Raw genomic sequence first — 25507 nt, 5'->3', positions numbered from 1 at the left:
TTTTCAGGAATATATTTACAAACATATAATCAACATCATATAGTAATTCATACTTACAGAAAATCAAGCATCATTCTTAAATGAAAATTTATTGTTCAGTAACTAAACTGAAACCATGGCATGGCAGCACCTTTACAATAAATTCCATTAACCCTCATCCACTCTTAAGCCGCAGAAGCGCAAGGTTCAAGTACAAGTAAGTTATGTTTTGTGTTGTGCTTTATAAAATTCTGTGAATTCATGTTTCGTGTTGTGCTTTATAAAATTCTGTACATTTGGCATTTTTACAACTGCTCTTTTAAGGATTTAATGACTTCCAGCTTTAAGTGATAACCTAGGGATACAAATGGTACAAGAGCAGTATCATGCATACTTTTTCTGAACTAGAAATAGAAACTAGGCAAAATTGCCATGAACTAGAAAAGCTGCTCAAGACCACTAGGTATCACATTCTTAAGGCAACAGTTCTTTTAAGAATTTTAGTTCAAAATATGTAAGAAAAAAATATTTGAACAAGAAAGACCATTGCCATACCAACTACATAAAATGGGGGACTACGCTATTAACTCTTACAAGAAACTTTCATCGTAATTCACTGTGGTTAGTATTATAAACAGTAATCAGGAATACAATGAGCACAATGCACATAAAACCCACGGAAGAAATAATGAAATCCTGCCAAAATACAGTACTTATACCAATGCAAAATCACAGCCATCAATGTATATTGTATTGGTTGATTGTTTTCTAACTTTTTGGCAAAGCCACAAGGAATAATTTGATGGAAACACTTAAATTTTATGTTTTTGGACCCCAAATTGTTTCATGTACTACCTCTTTCAACAGATTCTATCTATACATTATAGGAGCTAGAGACACAGTATTGCTTTAAAAAGGATTTCATTATAAGTGCTGGGGATATAAGCACACTTCCTCTTATATTAATCTTCAAACCTTGAAGTCACACTGAAATTCTCCCCTCTAACATGTAGTCTCATACCAAGACATGTAGCCTTATACAATTCTATATCTCAAGAAGTTGGAATTTTGACACAAACTGCCCATTCACCATTTTATGGTGTATTTCATACGAGCCTAAACCTAAAATAATCCATTCATGACTACCTTTTCGGAACACCAGAAAAAGCTCAATTTTGTTAGCTGACATGGACACTGTATTTCCCAAATTCCATGGCAGTATCCCCCTACACATTTCTTCAGCTTTGTTCTTTGCTCTTTTTACATTACGACTTGTAACATTATAAAACAAAGTTCGTCAAAATATATCTACTAATCTCAAAAGTCAAAGTTTCACTTTTTACCCTCCCAACAACATTTTCTAACATGCAGTGAAGACAAATGTAACAATTATCAACTGCCTAACAGTAAGTTTGTTTTGTTCCATTAGGTACACATATGTTGAAAAACCAGTATCAGAAAGTCACAATATTTATATTGGTAGTATCCCTCCATTTTAATTAAAATAATGCACACAACTTGTTAGTGTTTGTTATTAACTAAAACCTAACACTATGAAAGTAAATGTTATACTACTGCACAATTCAAACCATGAGCCAAAAAGGTGCTTGATTTACAGGCTGGCATCCCTTATCAAGAGGCCAATCAAGATTCAGGTACAATTTAACCAAAATACGCCGTAGATGACAGAAGCATCCTTCATTATTTAATAAAATATGACTAACTCTGAGAACTACTTTCAAGTCGCAGTACTTCCATCACAATTTCCATCTTCCATTGTTTACATAATGAAATACACACACACTATCAGAATACGCTAATCTTAACATTTAAAATATCAGAATAAACTGTAAATATATTTATATTCTAATACTGTACATCAAAGGCCAGATAAAACTTCTTATAAAGTTGGACACATGCTTCATTAACACCTTTTAATTGACTCTACACATCATAAATGGAAGCCAGTAAAGAATTTCAAAGCAACAACTTCATGTGGAATTGTGAGAATGAAATCACATTTCTACACGAGGCCCACAATCTAATTAAAACCTTTCCTGAATAAACAAACTCTTGTACCTTGAGAAAATTCAAACAAAAACACGGTAATAAAATGAAATGGTTCAAGAAATAACTGCTACAATAAAATGAGTTCATTCCAGTGAGATATCTTGATAAACCCTGTTCATCAAACACCTCGATTTAATCTGACAATAAAACTCTATGTTAAAAAACTTGTTCTTGATGTAAATGTTTGAGCTAATTTTAACAATCAATAATTATGATGGAATGTATTACTGTATTAATTTGTATGTTACAATTTTCTTGTGTATATTAACACTTCCTAGACATAACACAATGAATTGAGATGACACCAATACAACATCCAATGCAACATGTTCATCTGCACACCCAATAATTTTGAAATCAAGTTGTAAGACTTTACTGAGTAACACCTCAACTTCATGGACTTCTGTGCTTATCAGCTACATTATTATCATTATTTTTGGCTTGGCTACCATTTTCAATGACATACATTTTGAAATAAATCTCAAATTGAATGTTAAATGAAAGTACTAGATAGTTTAGATCATAAACTGTGGAATTACTGTTAGCTGTAAGAAATCTAGAACAGGCTTTGTTGCTTATCAGATGGCCGGACTCCAAAGGCATCAGTTAAGTTGGGTGCTACAGTAATAAAATAAATTACTATTGCACGCACAAAAATCTGATCCCCAAAGGTACAAATCCTTGCATGTTAAAAATGATCACCCACCAATAAATGCAACATACACTTTCACCTCTTGTAATTTATAGTCAGTGTTTGCATGTGCATATATATCTATTTCGTGAAATTGGCCAGCATCATTCTTTACTTCATTAGAAATGAGACCAAGTTCAAAATATTGTATTTGAGATGGGTCAGTTCTTTAGGGTAACTACTTGCTTGGCTTTCTGAGGAATGGTCAAATGGTCAAAGTTACAATGCTTGCCCAAGGAACTGTCTGGCTGAAACTCCCAAAAATTGCTTTTTAAGATAGTCATTTTGATAAATTTTCAGAGTATTGAAGTAATGGTAACAAAATTAGATTTCTAACTATTAAACCAAACAAGGGAACTAAAAACTAACAATTTAACCAATTTTAAAGGCATCAAATCTAACTATTTCTGTAAAACTCAAATGCTGTACAGGGAAAATATTTATGGGCACTCTCAAACACTTTAAATATTTCTACTATTTATTTATTTTTTTAATCAAAATGTTACTATCTATACCTGCAATCTCTACTTTTAGATTCTGCAGTCAGAAAAACTGTCATATGGCACCATTATATTCTATACCTCAAAAATGTATCAAAATACTTATACAAATTGTGCCAAGTAATGGCTATTAACTTTTCAGAACTATAAAGTTCTATTACAAAATTTAGTCTTAAAACTTTAACATATTCAGTTTTAAAATAGTGCCATTCTGATACTATATAAAATGGTATCCTACTGACTGGGAAGGCATCACACTGATATTTCACTCGAGGGTCTCAAAATGATAAAGCTCCACAGCAAACTACTGAATACCATACCATGTTCAATACTGTACTCTTTCCCCCAATGTCAAATACTGCACTTTCTCAAAAGTGGACACAATTTCAATACATTCAGAAATCACAGAATCAGTTTTGGCTATTTTAAAACCAACATTTCTGCATTTTCTGTGATTATTGTACTTTTCCTAGCATTTCAATACTTAAAGTACACCAAAATAATGTATTCAGATATTGGCTTGTTCGTGTAGCTACACAATAAAAAAGAGCTGCTGGGTTTTCTCACTTCTGCATTCCCATTCAGAAGTCTTCCGGCGAAAACTGTATGTCCCTTCACTTGATCAGTACTATTCAAAAATATATCTAGTACTGTAGGCATTTTATATTTCTATAAAAATAAATGTGCATCTAATTCTAAAAAAACTTCCTTCTATCTCTCTCTTGGTGATAAAAAGACAGAAAATACATAAGCATATCAGGTTCTCTGGTTTAGGCTTTTTTTTGTAACAATAATGAGGGAAGACTACTGTTAAATAATTCATCAGTATGTAACACTGGCATGATGTTTTGACGCAGCATTAACATGCACAGAGAATGTAATCCATGTACTCTATATATAACAGAAACATGGGCAATGACAAGTGAAGTGGAGATTGTGGACAGATATGACAGCAGAATGTTAAGATTAATGGTCAAAGTACGGTGGGATGATCATATTACGAATGAAAAATTGGGAGGGATGCAGTTTCAAGAGGCTGGAAAAAAGACTGAGATGGTCTGCACATGTGATGAGGTGTAGTTGGTTTCAAAAATAAGTCGCTATGGAAGTAGCAGGATGAAACCCTCTTGAAAGACCCTTGAAATCATGAAGAAATGGGATAGACAGACCTAGAGGAGTTCAAGCAGAGAGCGCTCATAAAATCCATGGTGGTTACACATCCAAATACCAATAAACTGTGATCTTTATAAAAATGTTCATGATGATGACAATTTTTGTTCTAACAACCAGATCCTAAAGAATGATACAATTTTGATCTTTCAATTGTAATTACACTTCTTGTATTTAGCTAAGTTCAAGGTATTGTTGCCAGGCTATTTGGTTCCTTCTATCTAACCCTATCTTGCTTGCTGTTGTGGTAGACCTCTGTAGGTCAACAGAGTTAATAATTTTATTTCATTCACTTATAAGAAGTCTAAAGGTCGCTTATCTTACAAAGTAAATCTTGTGACCTTAACTCATGCATTGGATTTTTAAGTATTTCTTTTACTCCACAGCCTATCAAAAAGTCACCACTGATTACTATTCAGTTACTTACTTCCCCCTTTTTCCTCCTCTTACCATTCACCTATTCACCTTCTTTACCTTATAAAGTACATCATCAAACTGATTTTACTGCTATTCTTTCTCACTACTTCACTATGCTCACAATCACTGTTGCATTAAGCAAAGGTCCTTGGGGGTGAATGGAATTGATAAATCTCCACCAAGCAAGTTGTTTCAAAAATTTGTTCCAGTCATCTGTCACAGCAGCTATCTAATCACTGCAACTATGTCATATTTGAAAAAAGAACAACAACAACCTGAACATATTTTCTCTTTACAATAATGAAAAAAAAATATATATAAATGTAATTCCACTATGCTAACTTGCTCGTACCTGGGAAAAGTACTGTACAGTACAGTACGTAGTTTCATCATCATTAATGAAAATAAGTGGCTATGCCTTCCAAGAAGCTTATAACAATAGTTATACCCATGGTATTTTCACAAACCAAAAAGGTCTGTAATAGTAAAAAAAATCTTTTTACAGAAAATAAAAAAGGAACAATTATGTAAATAGAGCTAGTGTCATGGTCACCTGGTTTTCAAAATTTTGCCAAGCGACTCAGTGTCGAAGTTTTTTGAGCTTTTTAAAATACACAGGAGACAGAAATAGTGTTTCTTTGGCAGTTTCAACATTAAAATATATCACAATCACAAGGCACAGTTTCACCGACATGATGCTAAGCTATACTATAATACACAATATAAAATCTTATAAAAATACACTGATCATTTTCGTACCTTTTCGATAATTCGTATTGACTAATTATAAAGGATTACAACAGATCTATCAACATGAATACAATACTGTAGTGAACGTTTAAAAGTTATCTTGGCACACGCCAAATAATATAAATTAACAATACTGCAAGATATTTCTCCTATTAAACATTTCAACAATTACTGTGATGTCTTACGCTTGTTGCTGTAAGTAACGTGCTGCTGCTCCAACACCTGACATATTATAAATTTCGGTCCCAAACACATAAGGAACAATCACTTCCACAACTGGCAACATGAACAGTAAACTATCTTAAAGTCAAAATGAGTATTAAGTAAACAATCTAATTACTTACCTTAATGAGTTTATCTTCTCACATTACCAATGATAAAAGTCATCTATCTTTAAAACTTCAGGGAGGATTGTGTAATACTGAGTTCTGTCGTAAAATATCTGACACTGAAAAATACTGATTAAAAACTCTTTTGTCAATATACATGAATAAAATTTAGACTACAATTCTAAAAATTTGGACTTTTTTTCAACACTAAGGAAACATGCTTCACCATTTAAACATTTTAATTACAAAAAATCTATGAGCTCTTTTTTAATGAAAAAAAAAAAGCTTTCCGTAAATACTTAGTCCTTCAAAGCAGACAAATCAATATGTTGTTGCATACAAAGCATTCACTGCTGAACACACCAATACCTGGTAGTTACCTGTCAACTCCATAAATCCTGTTTCACTTACTACCACCATAAGGATTGGTGTCATTCAGTATGCAGACATAAGTTCTGAAATGGAACAAGAATTACTTTTAAACTAATAACTCAAGTGAAAAATAATCCTCTATTATTAGTTAACCAAATTCACAATCAACAGGTGAGACTGGCAAAATAGTGTAATTTAATATTAAAACACAAAGGCTACAAAACCTGAACAGTTAAAGAAAGGGAACACTACACACACCCAGTCAGTATTCTTCTGCATAGCCACGCTTCCATTCAACATGTGCAATGCATCCCAAGTCCTACACCTATTTCTTCTCCAGGTTTTGTGCTTTTTTTTTTTATCTACTTTGTTATTCTGAACATTTTCATGTTCAAATTTTCTGTGGACTTCACATGTGCACTCTTTTTCCCACTACCCTTAGTAGGATTAAGGGTTTGGCTTTTTTTTTTGTGCCTTTCCGCTTTGGTCAAAATCACCTTATCACATCCCTGTGACAATGTGCTATTTCTCTATTGGTACAGGCAGAACCCTAGTTAACTTGGCTCGGTTAACAGTGATCGGTTTTATAGTTGTCAATCGCGAACGAAAATCGGCAATTTCGGCGCCAAAAATCGCCGATTTCTGCTCATCAGCGCTGATAATTGGGTACTGGCACCAATACATACCTAACAGAGGCACCGATAACCCCCGAAAATCGCAGAAATCGCCAATTTTCGGTTATCACCACACCCTCGGAAATGGAACCCCGCCGATAACCGGGGACTGCCTGTATTCAGAAGCTCCTTTTTAATTCATTTTGTATCCACACCCGGTTTGCGTATAGAGTAAATTTCAGCCTTATCGGCCCATATCGGAGATTTTCATCACTTCTACGATGTTCAGCAAGGTGTCTACCTCCAGTTTGTTTAGTATATTCAGTTCAACATTCATTGCACATTTATGATACTGAACTATAGCCTGCACATATTTTCATATTTTCAAAAGATCTTCTCTTCATAAATAGGGCTTTCCTGATGTCTGATTTTACAGGATATTCACAAAATAAAATAAACATAAAGAAAGCAAAGAGAATTTTTTTTAATTGTAAAATATTTATTACCTAACTGCAAGTATCATGCTGAAGAAGGTTCACAGTTCTTCAAAGAAAGCCACCCTGGTACGAGTATTTCCTGATCGCGTCCGACGAAGCGTAGAATATTTAGTTTCTCCTGCTCTAAGCTGCTCAAGGTACACTTCGTCTAAAACAGAATTGTTTTCTTCCACTTTCAAGACCTGGAATAGAAAAATAGAATGTACAATTTAGGCCGAAGGCCAAATGCTGGGACCTATGAGGTCACTCAGTGCTGAAAGGAAAACTCAGAGAAAGGTCACAAAGGTGTAACAGGAGGAAAACCTCAGTTGCATTATGAAATAATTGTTAGAAGAGGGTCGAAAGTAAGATGGAAGAGAGAGAATATGAATGGAGGCACAGTAAAAGGAATGAAAGGGGTTGCATCTAGGGCTGAAGGGAAGCTGCAAAGAACCTTAAGTAATGCCTGCAGTGCACCATGCGTGAGGAGCACCGACGGCACTAACCCCCAAGGGGGATGGTGTAATTGGGCGAAATGTTTATCGAGTAAAAAAAGCATGATAACGTTTTCACTAGAATTGCCAACCAATTTGGTCTAAAAGATACTACATTGCAAAGTTACCCAAACTGATAAGAACGAAAAATTCCTTTACCTCAATCTCAGATTTCAGTTGCCTCAATTGTTGCTGAAGATGTCTTGACCTTTCTAAGTATTCCCCTCTCTCTTTCTCAATTTCTAAACTTAACTGCTCAATATCTGTATCACTCAAAAGTTCCATTGTTGTTAATTCGTGAGTTCCGTCGGTTGAGACGAGGACTTCTGAACTATCTAATGTTAGGTCAGGTAAATCAACTGCAGATCCAACAGGCACATCACAAGTGCTTCCTCTTGTCAAACTGAAATTATTATGCTACAAGATTTTGTGCCAATAATGAAAATAAAAAATAAATAAAAACATGTCTTGTAAACAATATATACAATACAGATGATTATAAACACAAGAATCTTGGTTCAATATGACTATAAATACAAGAATCTTGATTAACTAACTCTTCAATAAACAGCACACAAAAAAATTAGTTACGATCAGGGGAACATACCTGTGAGAGTAAGGTGGAGGAGGAAGGTGTGCTGATGAATTGAAGACTGATGCATTAAGAACAGAGGAATTTGCAGCCGAATGACTAAAGGAAGAGTTTATATTCTTAACAAAACTAGTTAGTTTGTCTTTGGCTTGTTTTTCAGCAGTTCTTGCCCGCAACAATTCCTGCTGAAGGCGGTCTGCTTCGGTTGCTCGTCTCTCACCTTCAGAAACCAGTGTTGAAACAAGCAATTCTGCCTCCCTAACCTGAATCAAAAATAACAAATTAGTTCTACCTGAGTCAGCTCTATCATATCTGAGCAAAAGATTAAACTGTGTAGCACAGCTTAAAGACCCTAGACTAAAATAAGGCAAAGAACCTGTGGGGGTATACAGTGGACTGTGAACAAGTTCAAACAGGTCAAGGACTGAAAATCATACCACAAGGACACTTTGAAGATCATACCAGGAGCTATCATGAGCTAAGAACACCACAGTGTTAAAAGGTTTTTGTTTGAAAATGTGTATATAACAGACCGAAACAAATTTCACTAACGGGTCTTTTTCTCCTATTTTCAACTGGAATCTGACTGCTCATCAGTTTATGTCAGTACTGTATTACTATTATTCCCAAGCAGAGTAGTCATCTCTCCGAGTCAAAACACGTGACTTTCAAAAGACTGGACATAAGAGTTTGTCTTTAATAAAAAAATTTAAATTTGATTTTAAACTGCATCTTTTGCAAACTTGATATATAAAATATATTAAAAATTATGTGGTAACCAATGGGGACTTTACACAGGAAGGCCTTGTGAATGTCATGTGAAAAGTACCATAACTTAAACATAAAGACTAAATAAGACATCCATAGCATTGCAAAATGTATATCCCTTAGCAGGAGCAAAGTTTAATAACACTGTATACAATATACCTTCTGTTCTAATATTAATTTCTCTTCTTGAGATTTTGCAGACATCAAATGAGCGCGTTGACATTCCTGTTCTGCTTCCGTTGCTTTTGAAAGCACACATCGTTTATTCTCGCACACGCTGCACTTCTCTCAACCAGGAGTTCTGCTGTCTCCTCAGATCTAAAAGGAAAAGTCACAAATACATATTTACACATTTGTTATTTAGACTTAATTCATCTTTCATTGTCATAAACATATTTACTCTATATCACTTTCTATGTGTGGAATTAGTCATGAAATACATTCTCTTCATTCTTCTGTGTCTTAGGAACTTTCTGCCAGATCCTTATCTGGTATGGGTAATCTTCAGCTATAAAATCAACAGGTGCAATCTGGAGTTTAAAACTTCTGCATCATTAAGGATGCCTCAAACTGCCTCTATCTGAACCCTTCAACAAATGATCTAAAGCACTTTTCACACTGCAACAAATGCAAATGTAACTGAAAACCTTATGACAAGTTGGCATGAATACTCTGTAAAATATACACAGTTTTATCCTACAATATAAAGATCTATGACCACAGAGCACACACAATTTTACACATTCCTTCATGGACTATTCAGGCTATCTTACTGCAATGCTGTCAAACTGAACGACTGCAAACTGGGGAAGACCCTGTCCAAATAAGCCCAGTGGTCAGATTTCAAAAAAGTTTGTCACACTGGCTAACCTATGCCAGTTGTAAATCATTCCATGTGTCCCTAAACTGACTACAAATTTTATACAGACACCACCCTACTTACGAACATTCAACTTGCAAACATTAACATTAAAATTACACACATTCCGAGATACAAATGGGATCGCAAATTAAAACTGTGCTCTAAGTGCTCCCCTTTTCAAATTTTATTTTGTGCACCTATTCTGTACATACAGTACAGTGTATTGTGTTTTAGGATGAAAAAGCACACAGTTCCGTATTGGTTTTATATCAAACTGTACTTTAGGCATGAAAAGTAGAGCAAGCAACTTCAAAAACTTCAACATACAAACGGCCGTCCAGAACACAATTAGTTTGTAAGTAGGGTGGTGTCTGTAATTACAAATGCCAATCATTTTCATTTCCTATTAAAAAAAGTATCAAATTATGTAATTCTAGTCAATGTCTGTGTCTCTCTCTTTACTCTGTGCTCAATTTGCATGAAGTTTATGAACTGCAAGGTAACATAATACCATGTTGAAATGAACCGAGAACTAAAACATGTATAGCCTTTCCATACAAGTTTAATTTTCAAATTCACATAATTAGTAACATATCTTAATTTAAGAAAATCTCGCCCACCTTCGCAATGCTTCATTTGCCGCTCTCATCTCCTCTTGATACTGCAGTAAACGCTGCTCAAGTTCTGCCTTTTGTCTCTCAGCTTCTTCTCGCAGTTGCTTTTCCCGCGAAAGCTTATCTTTTTCTATCTACAAATAGAAATTCTCATGACACCCACCATTGAATGTTATTCAAAAGATATTTCTAAACGAGGCAATAAATGTCTAAATAACGGGAATTATGTTAGACTTATGAAGTCTATCTCAGACTGAAGAATAGCATTTCTATATGATGCAATAAATGTCTAAATAATGAAACTTATGGAAGACTCATGAAGTCTATCTCAGACTGAAGAATAGTGTTTGAGAGAGCTAACAACAATAAAAAAGCTATACCTCCACAAATTCCATAATATCAAGTAAATGACTGTGATGTTTGTCATACAAAGCAGTCAGTAATACTTGTGATAATTACTGTATTATAATTATTACAGCTATTACAAATAATACTTGTAACATCAGTAGGAAAACATTCAGCTAATTTTGCAAGCACAAAAAGTCAAGCAACTCAGGAAGGGGGTTAAATATTTATCAAAAACAATATTCTAAAACATACCTGTCTTCTCAATTTTTCCTCTCTAGCTGCTGCCTTCATCTGCTGAACTTCAATTGAATCTGGTTTTCTTCTTCTCTTAAATAAATCATGGTTGCCTATACTCAGATCTAAAATCAGTTTATTCATTCGACTATTTTTTGAAAAGAATACAAAATTTGGAGCAGTTTTATCTGTGGGCCTGATGGTGAATTTTTTATCATCAACACTAATATTTCTGATTTCTGACCAAGGAAAACTTATCTTAGGTTCCAGTTTATTCTCACTTTCATAAACGTTCAGTCCAAGAGCAGTTACACCTGAAAATACAAAAATATGACACTTTTTCAAAACCTAATAAGAAACAAATTAGGTGTTAAAAATAATATTTTTTCAAACCCTAACAAACAACATTTGGTGATAACTCCATCAGAACAGAAAGATATAAGAATGTGATTACATTACTTCCTGCTAAAAACTCCAATAAGTCTGCATGAAAGTAATTAAAAACACTGTCTTTTTAAGTACACAACATTTTTTCATAACAACAATCACTTAAACACATCACATTTAAACCCTTCAAATATCACAGACACCATAGTCTTTTGTCTAACAGACAGGAGAATAGCAGTAGTTCAATATTACTGCACATGCAACACCTGGATCCTTAAGTTTACAGCAAATAGCTGCCTTACTTTTCGTGCAGTCTGTAATGATAGTTACACGGTCACTGGGGCTGGAAAGAGAGCACCAGTTATACTATACAATGATAGATCTGTTTTGCCACTAACTTCTCACCCATATACAGCCCTCATCACAACTTTACGGGGAGGTTCAAGTTGCCAACCATTAAAGTACCTTCTCAGTCATACATCTCGTGAGACTATATGCAGCAATCAAGTAAGAATCCTGATAAAAACTTGGGGAGTAGTAGCCATACTAAAATAAAGACCTTCAATTGAAATATCTTCTATGTTCATATGAAATGAGGTCAGGTAAATCAGGACAGAAATATGAATCCTTGGGGACAAAGGACACCAAAAAGTCCCTTTCCCTGTTTCATCTATAAGTTGGAAGTCAGTACTGGGTCTTCAACCTTTTCAGGTACCACGGCATTATGTAAAGTAAGAGATCTCTCCACTGCTAGAGTACATGAAATTACTATAACACAACCACATATTTGAACATTGGAATGGTTTCTTGCCAATGGTAATCAGACTTTAACCTACCCCAACAATGCAATATTACTTCATGAATACCTGAACTTTCACTTACCTAGCCAGAGTTCTGTCTGTTTCTTGTTTGTAATTTTAAAATAATTAACGCCGTACATTCCTAAATCTTGCGAAATCTTAAGGTACTCCATTTCAGCTTCATCCCTTGTCATCCCGCGATGATCAGCATACCAAATTCTGATACGTTCCTCCCACATCTCAGGAGTCATTTGATACTGGCTTTAAACAAGAAAAACAATATATTCGATATATGTCTCCAATGCATTTCAAAAGTATGTCTAGTCTACCTTAATTTCATTAATTTATTATATGTTTACCTTTACAATAAAGTACTGCAATTCTGTCATTACCAGGGTGCCAAAAAACTTCTGTAAATACTCCTGTGGAATGGAATGGAATATGAATTTAGGCACAAAGGCAAGCAATAGAAAATACTCCGGTGAAATAAAAACTTAAAAAGACTAGTGTTACATTACCTTATAACCCGCTGCGGCAGAAGCTCTTCCATGGAAAGTGATCCTGCTTGATAAGTTGCTTGATCATAATCACCAAACTTTGCTTGGACTGCATAAGAGGCTAATAGCACCGACATTTCTGGGGGACAATATATGTCCATATTGAGAATTGACTGCTTTACCTGTTGAGTGAACAGTTCAGTCTTGATAGAATTATTCTTCCTTGGCAAAAATAATTTAATTACAAAGTGTAAAGAGAAGATAAGCTAAGAAAAAATACTGTAGACTTCATTAACAGGTACAGTAAAAAGTACTTGGAATAACTAGACTAGTGAAATGCACCCATCCCTTATAAATCAGACAGGGCTCCTCCTGAATGCAAATATGCTATTCATACATTAATTTATAGGGAAGACATGACCCTACCACCCTTTCCTCAAACAAAATAACATATACTCTGAGCAATATTCCACTTATATACCATAATGTTTAACAATCACAAACTACACAAAAAATTTTCTGATGCACTCTAGAAGTTAGGAAATCCTAAATCATGATTATCAATATAAAAGAAAATTATTCTGTAAATAATGACATTACTTGAACTGTGAACAAAAAAGCAAGAAACTAACGTTTGCAGATGAAAAACTAAAATACAAAGACAATGGAAAAAGAAGGGCAAAATATGGATAATGATTTATAACTCCACAACAGATTCAATACAGAAAATGTGATCAACTTAAGAGTTAACTACACAGGTGCAACTAAGTTGTAGGATTCCCCAAATACAACCAATTACAATCTTGCCTGCAACCACAACAGCAATAACTGGTATCCACAGTAATCTGAATATCCCATTCATTCATTACCAATACTGGCGAGCAGAAGGTGGGTAAGCATGAAAAAATCTCAGTACTGTACTTACTTGTAAAAAGAATAGATGCTGTGTCACTTCTTGAACAAGTTCTTCACTAACATCTTCGGGATAAAATTTTGCTAAAAACCAAAATGGGACAGGTGACTGCTTTGGAATATCCTGATCTTGAACCTGATGACAGACAACAGAACAAAATCATTATAACAAATTCTGAAGACTAATAAACAGATCTTCACTAAAACTCTGGAAACTCATGCAATTCATAAACAAGGTGTTATAATTTGGACCTAAGCAAACATCTCTCTTGAACACTTAAGGGTCAGAAAATTCCTTTGGTATTATACAGTTGATCTTGCCAAGTTACTGCAAAATAACATGATAAACCTTTTAATATTAATCAAATAATCAAATAAAGTAAGTACTCTAATGAAATTAATAAACAATAAATTAGTTAATATACTATATCCATATACAGTTTCTCTGTCACATACAGGTCATTAAAAGTATAAGGTTAAGAAAATCTGGCCCAAAACTTAGTGGTGCCAGTGTTTTTTAGAATTAGAACAGTTATTTTCTTATAACCTTATAATTACGCAATTCACCAAACATCTTACCCTTTTGTCCATTTTTAACCAAGCTATGTAATTCTTTGAATCTTCATACTGTAGGCCAAAATACCACGTCTCCCGTAATCCAATTGTTCGACCTACAAGGTCAAAAAGGTCACGTCCATTTGCTTTCCATGGCAAGTTAAATTCCAGCTCAGCATCTAAAGTCAGGATCTTCACCGGGAAGGACTTGGAGGCACTCTTGCCCCGGAAAAGATCCTTCAGTGGCATCCTCACTGAAAAGAGATGTTATCTTTGACTAAAGTTACCCTCATACTTATATCTATCTATCATTCTTCCTTAAGAGCACTCTTGCTGTTACTTAACATATACAATAATTATGGACTCATTTAAGCAACATTTGAAGACAATCATGTAGTAGATACTTTCAAGAATCCAACTTTCTTTTCCTGTATCTCAGGTAAGTACGCTGGCACCTCAAGTTTAAAGACTTCACTTTATTGGATTTCATTACTTATCACATGCATCCAAGTCCAGAGAAATAAAAATCATATTTCATACTTATTGGAATAATCTGGTAAGCATTTACTAAAACACTTTGCAGCCTAACCTTGTAAGGGTGATTTCCTTATATCCAGAGTAACTAACCCATCATGGCCCCACTCTGTACTTTTCCCCTAATCACTTGAACATTGTGTTAGCCTGTCAATTTGAAAATAACAACCGACATCCTTTTAATCCTAACTGACAAATAAACACTCTTAATCACATCCAAGCACCTACACTGATCATTCTTATGAAGTAAAGAAGAATTACTTGGCACATCTTTCAAAACACAAACACAATAAGAGATCACAAAACTCAAGCCACAATCATAAATCAATAAAACAGAGATTTCTCTTCAACTGCTTCAACAACAGCCATGAAAATGATATTTTAATGATAAAATAAAGTTTGTTCATACTTACCTGGCAGATATATATATAGCTGTATTCTCTGTTAGTCCGACAGAATTTCAAAACTTACGACACACGCGGTGGGAGATCAGGTGGTTAGTACCCATTCGCCGCTTGAGGCGGGTATCAGAACCATTCCCATTTTCTATTCAGATTTTCTAGTGCCACTGTCTCCTGAGGAGGTGGGCGGGCACTATGAATATATATATCTGCCAGATAGTATGAACAAACTTTATTTTATCATTAAAATATCATTTTGTTCATGAAACTTACCTGTCAGATATATATATAGCTGAATACCACCATTGGAGGTGGGTACAGACAGAATAGGATTTGGAAAAACACACTACAAGTAGGTGAAAGATATTTTGGTTCCTTACCTGTTAGCATAGCTGACTTCGTGATTACTGTCACCCAAGTCCGCTTCTGCTTAACTAGAGTCTCCAGCAAGGGTGTGACCTGTATAGCTGGTGAGTTCTAGATGATCTGTCAACGGGGACGTGACCACAGTGTGACAAGACCATATTGACCATACAATGAGGGCAAACGAAGCAAAAACCAACCACCTGACCAAGCCTAACTAAGTTAGGATAACGCAACTAAAGCTAACGATTGGGAAGTCCGCCACAGGCAGTCGACCCAACAACCATAAAAAACACTATCCAACCATTTTCTATAGGATAGGATGAGTGTCATCCCCTGCCCCCAGGAAAGTATCTCATGGAAACGTATGGTCCTAGCGAGAAGCAGTTCTCATATGTCGTCTTCACATCTCTCAGGTAGTGTGAAGCGAACACAGAGTTGCTCCGCCAAAATGTGGCACCCAGAATGTTGCTGAGTGACATATTTTTCTGAAAAGCCACTGAAGTCGCAAACCGCCCTCACCTCGTGAGCATTGACTTTCAGAAGTTTCAAATCAGAGTCTTGACAGGATGAATGGGCTTCTTTAATCGTATCTCTCAGAAAGAAAGCCAGAGCATTCTTTGACATAGGTAAGTCCGGTCTCTTTACGGAACACCATAAACTATCTGAGGACCTCGACTTTCCTTCGTCTTGTCTAAAGTAGACTTTGAGAGCCCTAACAGGGCAAAGGACTCTCTCTGGCTCTTGAATAAGGATTTCAGCCATACCCTTGATTTCAAAACTCTTGGGCCAAGGGTTAGACGGGCTTTCATTTTTCGCTAAAAAGGAAGGGCTTAAGGAACAAAACTGCGTTATGCCCTTTAAAGCCTATATGCCTACTAAAGGCTTGCAGTTCACTAACCCTCTTTGCCGTTGCTAGAGCGGTTAGAAAAATAGTCTTCTAGTAATGTTCCTCAATGACGTTAGAACGAAGAGGCTCAAAACGAACTGGACATGAGGAACCGAAGCACAACATCCAAATTCCAAGAAGGAGTCCTTAGCCGAGGCACCTTGAGGTTTCAAAGGATCTGAAGAGATCGTGAAGGTCTCTGTTGTTAGACAGATCCAAGTCTCTATGCCTAAAAAACAGATGAAAGCATGCTTCTATACCCCTTTATAGTCGAGACTGCAAGTTTCACATCACTCCTCAGAAATAAGAGGAAGTCTGCTATCTGGCTCACAGAGGTCGTGGTGGAGGAAATGCCCTTCTTTCTACACCATCTCCTAAATACGGTCCACTTCGATTGGTACAAATTGCTGGAAGAGAGTCTTCTCGCCTGGCAATAGCTTTCGCCACTGGTCTAGAAAACCTCTCGCTCTGGCCAGCTTCTCGATAGTCTGAATGCAGTCAGACACAGAGCGGGAGGTTTTTGTGGTACCTCTCGAAGTGGGGTTGTCTGAGATCGACTCTCATGGGCAGAGATCTCGGAAAGTCTACTAGGAAGGACATGACCTCTGAACCATTCCTCGAAGGCCAAAATGGGGCGATCAACGTCATCCTCGTCCCTTCCGACGACGCAAACTTTCTGATGACTTCTCCGATGATTTTGTGCGGAGGAAAGGCATACACGCCCATCCCGACCAATCCCAAAGAAGAGCGTCCACTGAGAGAGCTCCTGGGTCGAGAACAGGGGAGCAGTAAAGAGGAAGTCTCTTCGTCTTGGAGGTTGCGAAGAGATCTACCAAGGGACGTCCCCAAAGCTTCCACAGTCCTTGACACACCTCTTGGTGTAGGATCCATTCGGTCGGGAGCAGTTGTCGCTGCCGACTTAGAAGATCCGCACGGACGTTCTCTACGCCTGCAACAAACCTCGTGAGGATCGTAATATTTCGGGCCTGTGCCCACAGAAGAATGTCCTTTGCTAAGGCGAACAGGGACCGAGAGTGAGTTCCCCCCTGTTTCTTGAGGTATGAAAGGGCCGTGGTGTTGTCCGAGTTGATCTGGACAACTCGGTTCGAGACTCGCTCCTCGAAGAAAAGAAGGGCCAACTGAATGCCCCAATTCTTTGAGGTTTATGTGCCAGGACACCTGTTCCCCTCTCCAGGTGCCCGACACTTCTTCCTCCCCCAGTGTTGCTCCCCACCCAAATGGACGCGTCGGAAAACAACACTAGGTCGGGTTCTGAAGTTGAAGAGAAAGGCCTTCTGCCAACTTCGAAGGATCGAGCCACCACCGGGTGATTCTTTACCTTTGGCGAGATACTCAGAGAAGCTTCCAGATTCTCCTTGTCGTGCCAGTTCTCTGCAAGGAAGAATTGAAGCGGTCTGAGGTGCAGTCTCCCCAGGGAAACAAACTTCTCCAGTGATGAAATGGTCCCCAGCAGACTCATCCATTCCCTCACCGAGCATGTTTCTTTCCTCAGGAAGGCTGAAACTTTTTCTAAACACTGAAGTTGTCTTTCTTGAGACGGAAATGCTCGAAAAGCCACTGAATCCATCTGAATCCCCAGATAAACGATGGACTGAGTCGGGTCAGATGGGACTTTTCGAAATTCACCAGAAGTCCCAGGGACTTCGTCAAGGTCAAAGTCGTGTGAAGATCCTCCAGACACCTTGTCATTGACGAGGCTCGAATGAGCCAATCGTCCAAATAAAGGGAGATTCTTATTCCTCCAAGGTGAAGCCATCTTGCAACATTCCTCATCAAGATCGTGAAAACCATAGGAGCTGTGCTGAGCCCGAAGCAAAGGGCCCTGAACTGGAATACCTGTCCCCGCAGGACAAATCTCAGGTATTTCCTCGATAGAGGATGTATAGGAACGTGAAAATAGGCGTCCTGGAGATCGAGAAAACCATCCAGTCGCCTGGTCTTAGGGCTCCATGACCGACTGGGACGTCTCCATTTTGAACTTTTCCTTCAGAACGAAATGGTTCAACTTGCTGGCGTCCAGAACTGGTCTCAACCCCTGACTGCTTCGGAACTAGAAACAGCCTGTTGTAAAAGCCGGGATTGTAAATCCGAGACTTGCTCCACAGCTCTCTTCTCGAGCATTTGATCGAGCAGGTTGAAAGAGAATTTGCTGTTTCTCCTGATGATAGGATGGCGACAGATCTATGGGAATCGTAGTCAATGGAGGCAAGACGAGGAATGGGATCTTGTATCCCTTTCGATGACTTGGAGGGACCAGCTGTCCGTCCCTCTCTCTCTCAGGCTTTTGCAAAAGAAAGGAGCCTGGCTCCCCCGGTGTCTGAAGGTTTAAGGAGTCATTTCTTGCCCCTGGTCTTAGAAGGGGCTCTACCTCTTGAGGACCTCTGCCTCGAAAGGACGATCTAGAGGAAGATCTTCCACGAAAGGGCTTCTGAATCTTGGAAGTCTGTCAAGGGAAGAAGTCGAAGGGGCTGCAGGGCGTCTAGAAGACTGGGCCAGGAGGTCCTGAGTAGCCTTCTCTTGCAATGTGGAGGCCATATCCTTGACTAAGGGTTGGGGAAAAAGATGGCTAAAAGCGGAGCGAACAACAATTCTGCCTTCTGAGTAGGAGAGACCGACTTCGCCGTGAAGTTGCAGTAAATGGCTCTCTTCTTTAAAAGGCCCGCACAGAAATGGGCAGCCAGTTCTTGGAGCCATCCCTAACCGCCTTGTCCATACAGGATAGGACACTAAACAAGTCTCCCAGGCTAATGGAGTCAGGGCTACGAGCCTGCAAATCCAAGACTCCCAGGCACCAGTCCAAAAGTTAAAAACTTCTAAGGACCTGAAAAGGCCTTTCAGATGGTGATCAATCTCAGATAAAGACCAGGACACCTTAGCTGAAGAAAGGAGAGACCTTCTGGGAGCGTCCACAAGGCTGGCAAAATCCCCCTTGGGAAGAGGAAGGAACTCTCCAACCAACCTCCTCTCCTGTCTCATACCAAATTCCTGCTTTTCCACTCAATCTTGATGGAGGTAGGGCGAAAGAAGTCTTGCACTGAGCCTTCCTGGAGTCCATCCACTCTTGAACCTTGCTAAAGGCCCTCTTCAGAGAGAGAGACGTAGCCATCTTCACAAAACCAGAAGACTTTTGTGACTTAGACGAGGTAAGCTGCGAGGGGGAGGGCGAGAGCAGAGGGTTGAAACTTGTCCCCAAACAAGTCTTTCAGCAGCCTAGTTAAGACTTGGTAGTCTGCAGAAGCTGAAGAAGAAGATGTCTGATCCTCAACTGCAGGATCCGGCGCAAGAAAGCTCTCCTTCTTCCACAGGAGCAACGGAAGGGGCAGGAGAAGAACCGAAGGGCGAAGTCCTTGCAGACCAACATGCAAAAGGGACTTCTGCTTGGAAGAAGTCCGAGAGGAGTCACGAAAGTCACGAGCAGAAGAATCAAAATGAGAGTCACGACGAGCGGAGTTCTCCCCTTCCTGACGAAATCCCGACGAGCTTCTTGACGTCGATCCGACGAGAGTCCTGGTGAGTCGCGAGCAGCGAGGCGTCATGCCTGCGCAGCAAGAAAGGCGTCGTGCCGAGCAGCAAGGGAGGCGTCTTGACGAACTGCAAGGAGGCGTCCTGACGAGCAGCCAGGAGGCGTCGCGACGAGCAGCAAGGAGGCGTCATGTCGAGCAGCAAGGGAGGCGTCCTGCCGAGCAGCATGAGAGCGCCACGCTTTAGCAGCATGAGAAGCGCCACGCTTAGCAGCATGAGCGTCCACGCTTGGCAGCGTGAGAAGGTCATGACGAAACAAGAGGGTCGTCGTGGCGGGGCGCCAAGCCTGGCAGCGTGAAGCGTATCAGAAAGCGGAAGTGCGATCCCTGCCAAGACCAGTAAAACGCTGAGCAACAGGACTTCTAGCGGCGAAGCATGAGACGGCGACGAGCGAGGAGAAGGAGAAGGGGAAGGTTTAGACCTCTTGATCGGCAGCCGGGAATCCTTTAAGACGACGACGACACGTGACGGTCTCCTTCTGGGCCATTAAAGAAGCCAATTGCTCCTGCATGCCAAGGAGCAGCTTACGAGTAGGAGAAGATTCTACTTCAGGAGAAGGACTGATCCTATGAGAAGAAGAGGGGCGAGGGGACGCTTCTTGCTTCTCACAGGGGAAGCAACAGCCTTCTTTCTGGAGCGAGCGGGGCGCTCAAAAGCGTCATCGTCCGATGACGCCCTGGTCCTCTTCTGCGGTGGGATGGCGTCAAAATCCTCCGGAGAAGAGCGAAGAGCGCCACGAGAAAAGGGACGTGGCGTCAAAAAAGGGGCGTGGGCGTCCCCTTCTTTGAAGCTTCTCTTCAAAGGGCGAGAATCCCGAGATTTCCATTCCCGACGCGGGGAGGAGGAATCGGGGGAAGAGAAGCAATCCTTAAGGATTCGTGCCCGTGCACGATCCTTGGCAGCCTGGGAAGCGTCATCAGGACATGCCGAAGGGACGCCAGATCGGTGGGGGGTCCGCGTAACCCTCTTGCGGCTTTCGACTTGCCCACTCCCTGAGTCCTGGGAGTCCGACAGAGGTCTAGACCTAGAGGCGTTATACGGCCGATCTGACGCCCCCTCCACAACACTAGGGGGACGGACACTATCACTGCACTTCACAGCACTTTGAAGAGCGAGCATATTAGCTTCAAAGGTACGAATGGAAGACATAATAATGGCCAGGCATCACCATCCGCAGACACAACCCCAGGGTTAGGGGCAACACCACAGGGTTAGGAAGAGCTACGTCTACAGGAGGGTTAACAGGTGAAAGCACACTACCCTGACTCCTACCACTTCTGGAGGAAGACCTCCTGAGCCTATCTCGCTCTAGCTTTCTCACATAAGAATCATAAGTCCTCCAACTAGCATCAGACAAAGATTCACACTCCTTGCATCGGTCATTCAACAAACAAACATGTCCTCTACAACCCGAGCATACAGTGTGAGGATCTACCAAATTTTCGGTAGCCTCACCTTACAGTCTTGCACACGGCAAACTCGATAACTAGAAGAACTAGATTCAGACATCTTACTCCCAGGAAAAAACAAAGCCAAATCCAAAACAATCCACAATAGCGTATGCCTAGCCACAAGTCCAAGTCAAAAACCAAAAATCAAACCAATACTCAAGTGACAATCAAGTTTTATCCGAAATCCAAGACGGAGGTACTGAAAACAAGTGTTGACAGTACCGCGACAGAGAAAAAAATCTGAATAGAAAATGGGAATGGTTCTGATACCCACCTCCCAGCCATGCGGAACATGGGTACTAACCACCCTGATCTCCCACTGCGTGTGTCGTAAGTTTTGAAATTCTGTCGGACTAACAGAGAATACAGCTATATATATCTGACAGGTAAGTTTCATGAACAAAATGTCAGTTTTTGTTAGCAATTGCATGAATGTCTGTCTGTCTGTTTACTTCCACTTTCTTTCTGGCATTGAGTATGGTTATTTTATTCCAAGTTTTGAAAGTAAATACTTCTTGATAAAAGTATTAGTAAAACAGTGTTAACCCAATTTTTCAACAAATGATATAAAATAGCATACACCCAGTCATTTAGGTGTTTTGGACGGATCTGTAATTTCTCATGCCATACCATATAAATAACAATATTGCTGTAGTAAATCTTTAATAAGCCCTCACATACACACAAAGATACAGATGACTGTTTACTCCATCTTTAAGATAGATAGCAAATTGCACATACAAACTGCTAAAAGCTAGCCTTGTATAAAATCAGTTGACAAACACATACACATTACCATGCACAGTGTATATGCTACTTTTTTATTTTGAATCAAGTCTGCTTGTATTAAAGCATTCTTTTACAAGACTCATCAAAAAGGACTCTTCACCACATCTTTCCAATGAAAGGTGGTTTCTTTCTCTTTATTATAAACAATATTTTGGCCACTTTCCACTGAATTTACAGTGAAAGTTTCCCCCTCCCCTTTCAGACAGTCTTGTAGATAACCTAGTTGGTTTTTTCTTCCCATACTCTTCACCATCATAACTTTCACTAATGTCATGTGATACAAAGTGCTGCTGTGACCTGCCATTCATGTCTTTCCTGTACTTTATCTTCCACAAATTTCCACACATCTCCCATCCCCCATCTCATACTTTTCCTCCAAGTAGGTTTGGGTCCTCTAACACTTCTGGTGCATACGTTCTCTATGGGATGGTGGGAAAGAACCACACTTGGTTGGTGAAAATCAGTAATTCTCAGATTATACACTTTGGGGAACTGGTTCTTTCAGTTAAGAGCAAAGCTTTATAATTCTCATCCTAATTCTGTTTAGCCTACCATCCTTTTATTTTTTCATCAAGCTCTGGCATCGTAAAAACACTGGCTAAACTAGGTTACCTTCCCAGTCTGTTCATGCAAATATCTTGCTCAGCAGTAAATCACATTTACTATACTACAAATCTTCTAGCTTATCCTCTTGGTGAGGTCTACATAAACTGAGTGAAGACTGTCTTAGCAAGCATGAACTGGGCTTATGTAAGCAAGATCTTTTCCAAGTTAGACAATCTGCCTACCTAAGTCTCCTGGTAGCATAAATTAGGGTAGACCAGGCTAACATTACCAATACATTAGTTGGTAAGGTAATTCTAAGTATTAGCTCCGCACCTGTTTTTACCTTGGAAACTGGTTTTTTCTACACTTTTAAGGCTTCTGATACTGGCGGTGCACTTGTTTGTTGTTGGCCAAATGGAATGTCCCTTCGCCATGTTTAGTACTGGCCCTGGGGGGGGGGAGTACCCATACGTTAACTTGCCGGACGGGATAGGAACCGTTCCAAACAGACATACCCATGCTCTGTCTTGTGAAGATTGCGTACGGAAACCCTTTGTTGGATGGACCTCAGGGGTTAATTGCAGGTTAATTACATTCGTGCGACAAAAACTGAAGCTAAATCCATAATTAGCAACCAAAAAACTGTAGAAAAAATCAAGTTAGAAGGAAATCGCCGCCGCGGAGCTGCTACTTAGATCTACCGTTGGTAAAACTTTACTTCACTTGCGCGGTCTGATTCCTGTCAGTTGCCAACTGGGACAGGTCGCAGCCTTTTTGGGAGGGTCCAGGGAGGGCAAAGCCCTCCTGGCCAGGCCAGGGCACATCGCCCTAAGTTAGGTTAAGTAGGCAAGATCAGGTTAGGTCACGACCTGGTATTATAGGAGAGGTTATGTCTATTTATGTATGAGGAACCTGCACACTGGTCAGCGACTGGCGGGAATCAGGCTACACAACTAAAGTTTTACCCATTAGCCTAGTCTATTTGTCTTATATCTTACTACTACAATTAGACTAACCTTTACGGGCTGCTCTTGAAGCAAGAGCCTGCGCTGCCATACTGCTGGCTTCATCTAAAACAACAACACAGACTAACCTAGCTTACTGGTTACCTAAACTAAACATGGCTAATGACAACGCGCCCATGCATAGGTCTAACTAAGACTGGACCTAATCTGATACCCACAGCCTGCACAAAACTGAACCGAACATAGATTAGGCTGGTACAACTTGGCCTTCCTAACTGCATCCTAATCTTAGCCTACGCCTACGATAAACTTCAAAACATCCTAACCAGCGACAAGCCAGACCTTTCCACAGGAAATACAAAAAGAATGAACAAACGATGATTCATGGGCATGTTGTGACAAGTGGGCGGAGTAGGCTAGGAGTACCCAATTGGGCAACACGAGAAAAATCACGTAAGGATCTCCAACTTTTACCAATACTTCGCCTTAAGTTGCGAAAAATAGTTAGCCAATCCAACAATTAACTATCAAATTTTGTTGTTAGGAAGTGCAGATCGTTTCAAAACCTCTAGAAGTAACGAAAAGAGCCCGAAAATAAGAACTCACCCGCACCTTGTTTCTCATCACGGCTGTTCAAGATCCGTTTGTTTACAAATTGGTAAACCTTCGCTCCTCTTCTTTCTTTGAGTTTGACGTCAGAGATCGCGCAACTCTAATTAGCTAAATTAATGTATTAATGTCATGTTCCTCTGATCTTCCTTGATTCCTTGATCTTCGTTTTAATTTCCACGATAAGATCAGCTAGAATGTGATTTTCTATCGTTTTATTAGCGCTTTAAGTTTTCAAAAGAGATATTCGATGGGTTGTGATTGCTTTCATGAATCTAGCTACGTTTAACGTGTTTTGCACTTCTGAGTAATTAATATTTGATTACCTCCATAGGATGATTATGTTCTCAATCTCGTTTGACTTCTACAGGAGTGTTTGTCTCTTGGCCAGGATGATTGAACAAAGCTTAAGCATACATTTAAAAACATTTGTACAAAATGTTGACAAGACTTACGTTTGTTGTTCGTGAAATTTCTGAAGAATTGTCTGGATTTTGGGATAGACACGGATCAAAACTCGAAATGTCCCACAGTTGAATTTGTTTCCATCTTTTGGATATCAGTCTTTTTATCTGTTACCGAGTTAGCTACAACTTACAGACGTCGATATTATTTATATTATCATTCGTTTGACAACGCAAGAGAACCACTTTCCTAGACAGGGAAAATTATGGCAAGACAAAGTTGAAAAGGTTTGACATTTAGATTCAGACTACGAGGAGACTAAAAGTAAAAAATAAAAACCCTCCAGTTTCTGCCCAGGACCCACTATGGCCGGTATAAGCACGGTGGGTATTAGCAGGCGGAGGCATGGATGATTTTTTTAGGGAAATAAAGTTTTCTACGACTGAATTATGTCTGACTGGCTGACAACTGTTCAGAGAAAACAATCAGATCCGTCATTTTTCGACATTTTGTTTTGCCTTGTTAAATCATTGCACTTTTGAAGAGGTCTGAATGACATTTGAATTTGCCCGTCCTCAAAT

At 39.1% G+C, this 25507-nt stretch overlaps 1 protein-coding gene across 1 annotated transcript; it reads right to left on the bottom strand.

Moving 5' to 3' along the window:
• LOC136825798 (merlin-like) lies at window positions 1-24617 on the bottom strand. Its single transcript, XM_067082755.1, is given in 13 exon segments — window positions 1-6361; window positions 7399-7571; window positions 8022-8265; window positions 8470-8717; window positions 9382-9501; window positions 9504-9540; window positions 10705-10832; window positions 11299-11594; window positions 12550-12728; window positions 12986-13146; window positions 13890-14012; window positions 14456-14685; window positions 24525-24617. Coding segments are annotated over 11 exon segments (1905 nt in total). The 5' UTR covers window positions 14681-14685; window positions 24525-24617; the 3' UTR covers window positions 1-6361; window positions 7399-7427.
• Window positions 24618-25507: the final 890 nt, after the last annotated feature.

Source organism: Macrobrachium rosenbergii, chromosome 1, assembly GCF_040412425.1.
Source record: "Macrobrachium rosenbergii isolate ZJJX-2024 chromosome 1, ASM4041242v1, whole genome shotgun sequence".
NCBI classification, from domain to species: domain Eukaryota; kingdom Metazoa; phylum Arthropoda; class Malacostraca; order Decapoda; family Palaemonidae; genus Macrobrachium; species Macrobrachium rosenbergii.
Note: the sequence above shows the minus strand (reverse complement) of the source record. Positions and strands in the feature narration are given on the sequence as shown.